Here is a 2,651-nt window from a genome sequence, read left to right on the forward strand (position 1 = left end):
TCTTAATAACTTTCATCTTCTAATTGTTTTAGTTCTTCCTTCTTATTTTCTTTTTTTTGCATTTAATGAAAATTACATTTCAGTGTTTTCTTCGTTTTCTGGTTCTTCTGGTAGAGTGTAGACGCCGGTGAGAACTGGTCCTTCGAGGACCTCCGGCATTTTGGAGCTCGTGACTGGGACGAGCTCGTGTCCCAGGTCGATGACTGATGTGGGGGTGCCGGTGCTGAGCAACGTCTCCTCGGTCATGTTCCTGTGATAGAGGTTGGATTGTTTGTTCTGCATGTTGAACTGTCATGAGGTCAAGTTGAATGGGTCGACGGCGTTGAGGTCGTCGGGGAAGCTCGTGGAGGCGGCCTTGCGGATGATCTTCTCCTCGTGCTTGAGCCTATGGACGATCTCGTCGTGGACGACGTTGAAGCACATCGCGGTCAGCGCCATTCCGGACATGATGTAAAGCGAGCAGAACCAGATCGTCGTGTTGGACTCGTAACCGGTGAAGGCTTCTCCACCGGGATTCATGTTCCCGAAGCCGATGGTGGTCAGACTCATGAAGCAGAAGTAGAAACCATCCAAAAGAGTCCAACCCTCCAGTTTGTAGAGAGCGAAAGTACCGATGCAGATGTATATGAACATGATGCACAAGCATAGAATGATCGGAGCTAAAATAGATAATCCGTGCATCGAAGCCTTGGACTCGTTGTCCGTGCCGCTGACGCTATCAATATCCTTCACCGGTGAATGCACGCTGTTGCTGAAGCCAGAATTGGAGCGCACGTAGAACGGTTCCTGCAACGCCAGCTGCTGCTGCATCTCCAACTGCTGACGCTTCTTCTTCATCCTCCTCTCCTTTTCAGCCATCCTCTTCTCGTCGTAGCAGCAGTAGCCGCAGTTCGAGCAGAGGCAACAGCACAGAGCCCTGGAGAACACGCCTCTGGCTATTCGGCTGAGGATGGATCCGACGCTCGACAGATAGAGCAGCGTCAACGGAATCCCGAAAATTGCGTAACCCATCGTCATGGCCTTTCCTAATCCCGTCTTCGGGGCGACACTTCCGTAACCTGAAACACGCAAGAAGAGAGGAAAGAAATTTATATGAGTGTTCGTGTGCGTTTGTACCAAGGAAGATAACAGTTTGATATTATCGTGGGTCGTAATTAGGGTCGGGTCGTAATGTGTTTAGAAGAAGTCTCGTGGGGGGATTTGATTTTGCGGCCGAATTTACATATTCGCTTAGGTTAGGAGATTCCACGACAAAACAGCCCTCCGAGAAAACCGTCCTTATTTATTTGCGCCCTGCCCAGAATTTCACCCTAGCACTTCTTTCCTTCTTTTCATCATTTATATATACAGCGTGACCCAAAAAGTTACTTTACTGCTTTAATCGTTCACTATTTTAGTATAAACCTTTCAACATAATTCTTTGGTAAATTAATGTTTTTTTTTGTACTTCCTTCTTAAATTAACGTTTTAACACTTTGAAGACCCTAAATTTATAAAGCCAACTTCATCAACTGGAACAATGCGTGTTTCCACTCAAATTGTTAAATCTATTTTTCTTTTGTATTCAGGACAATGCCGATCACGCAAATAATTAACAATAATAAATTGATTACCGCCATCGTCTATTCAAGATAAAAGGGATTTATGGAGTTTCGAATAATTATAATTGGATTGCGTAGCCTAGAATTGAATCAAAGTGAACGAATCCCATCCAGCACATACTCTCCATCCAACCCTCTCGTTCCCATTGCTTTCGTTGCTCTCGAGCCATGTAACTACACTATCCAGTTAAAATAGCGCTAATGTTATTCGGACACTATCCGCTGATTTATGCGGGGATTCCACCCCCTCATTTTATTGTTGCCGAGATAAATGCGATATGATGTTATCTTTTGTTTCGGGCTCGCCGCCTCCGCTTCCACCGCCGCCGCCGCCTCCAAGCGATGAATCAAACTGTTTTCGCATTAATCAACACCAATTGAAACCTTAAAGTTAGTTCCGGACACTTCTTCAGTGCTAAAGACAAATGCCCTCCATTTAGCGATACCCTCACGATTCCAGCAACAAAAAAGAGAAAGAAACTTTCCGAAAAGTTCATCTCTAAAAAGCTTCATATGTATCCATGTTTCCTCTCTACGCCAACACAAAAACTTTCATAATATTTATATAAAAACCGTGTTTTTCTCCTAAACATTTGTTCATGCAAGTTTTACCCCATTTTTGTCAAATAAAATAATTTTACTTGTTACTTTATAAAATTTTCAACTTTATTCTTCAGTTTTTGACTATTTTTATACTGTTACATAAATATATATGATTAAATGTGAAAAAAATAATGTAGAATTTGTTAATTATATAGAAGTTTTAATAGATAGAAATAAATCGACTGGATTAAGTGTATTATTTCCTCTCTACGCCAACACAAAAACTTTCATAATATTTATATAAAAACCGTGTTTTTTCTCCTAAACATTTGTTCGTGCAAGTTTTACCCCATTTTTGTCAAATAAAATAATTTTACTTGTTACTTTATAACAGTTTCAACTTTATTCTTCTGTTTTTGACTATTTTTATACTGTTACATAAATATATATTATTAAATGTGAAAAAAATAATGTAGAATTTGTTAATTATATAGAAGTTTTAATAGA

The 2,651-nt window shown here is 40.6% G+C and overlaps 1 protein-coding gene across 1 annotated transcript; it reads right to left on the reverse strand.

Moving 5' to 3' along the window:
* Positions 1 to 271: 271 nt before the first annotated feature.
* Positions 272 to 1,128, reverse strand: LOC108560345 (potassium channel subfamily K member 18-like; the record flags this gene model as incomplete). Its single annotated transcript, XM_017917854.1, has 1 exon — positions 272 to 1,128. A coding segment is annotated over one exon (837 nt), but the record flags the coding sequence as incomplete, so codon positions are not given.
* Between the last annotated feature and the right edge of the window lie 1,523 nt (positions 1,129 to 2,651).

Source organism: Nicrophorus vespilloides, unplaced genomic scaffold (genome assembly GCF_001412225.1).
Source record: "Nicrophorus vespilloides isolate i.1.1-1 unplaced genomic scaffold, Nicve_v1.0, whole genome shotgun sequence".
NCBI lineage: Eukaryota > Metazoa > Arthropoda > Insecta > Coleoptera > Silphidae > Nicrophorus > Nicrophorus vespilloides.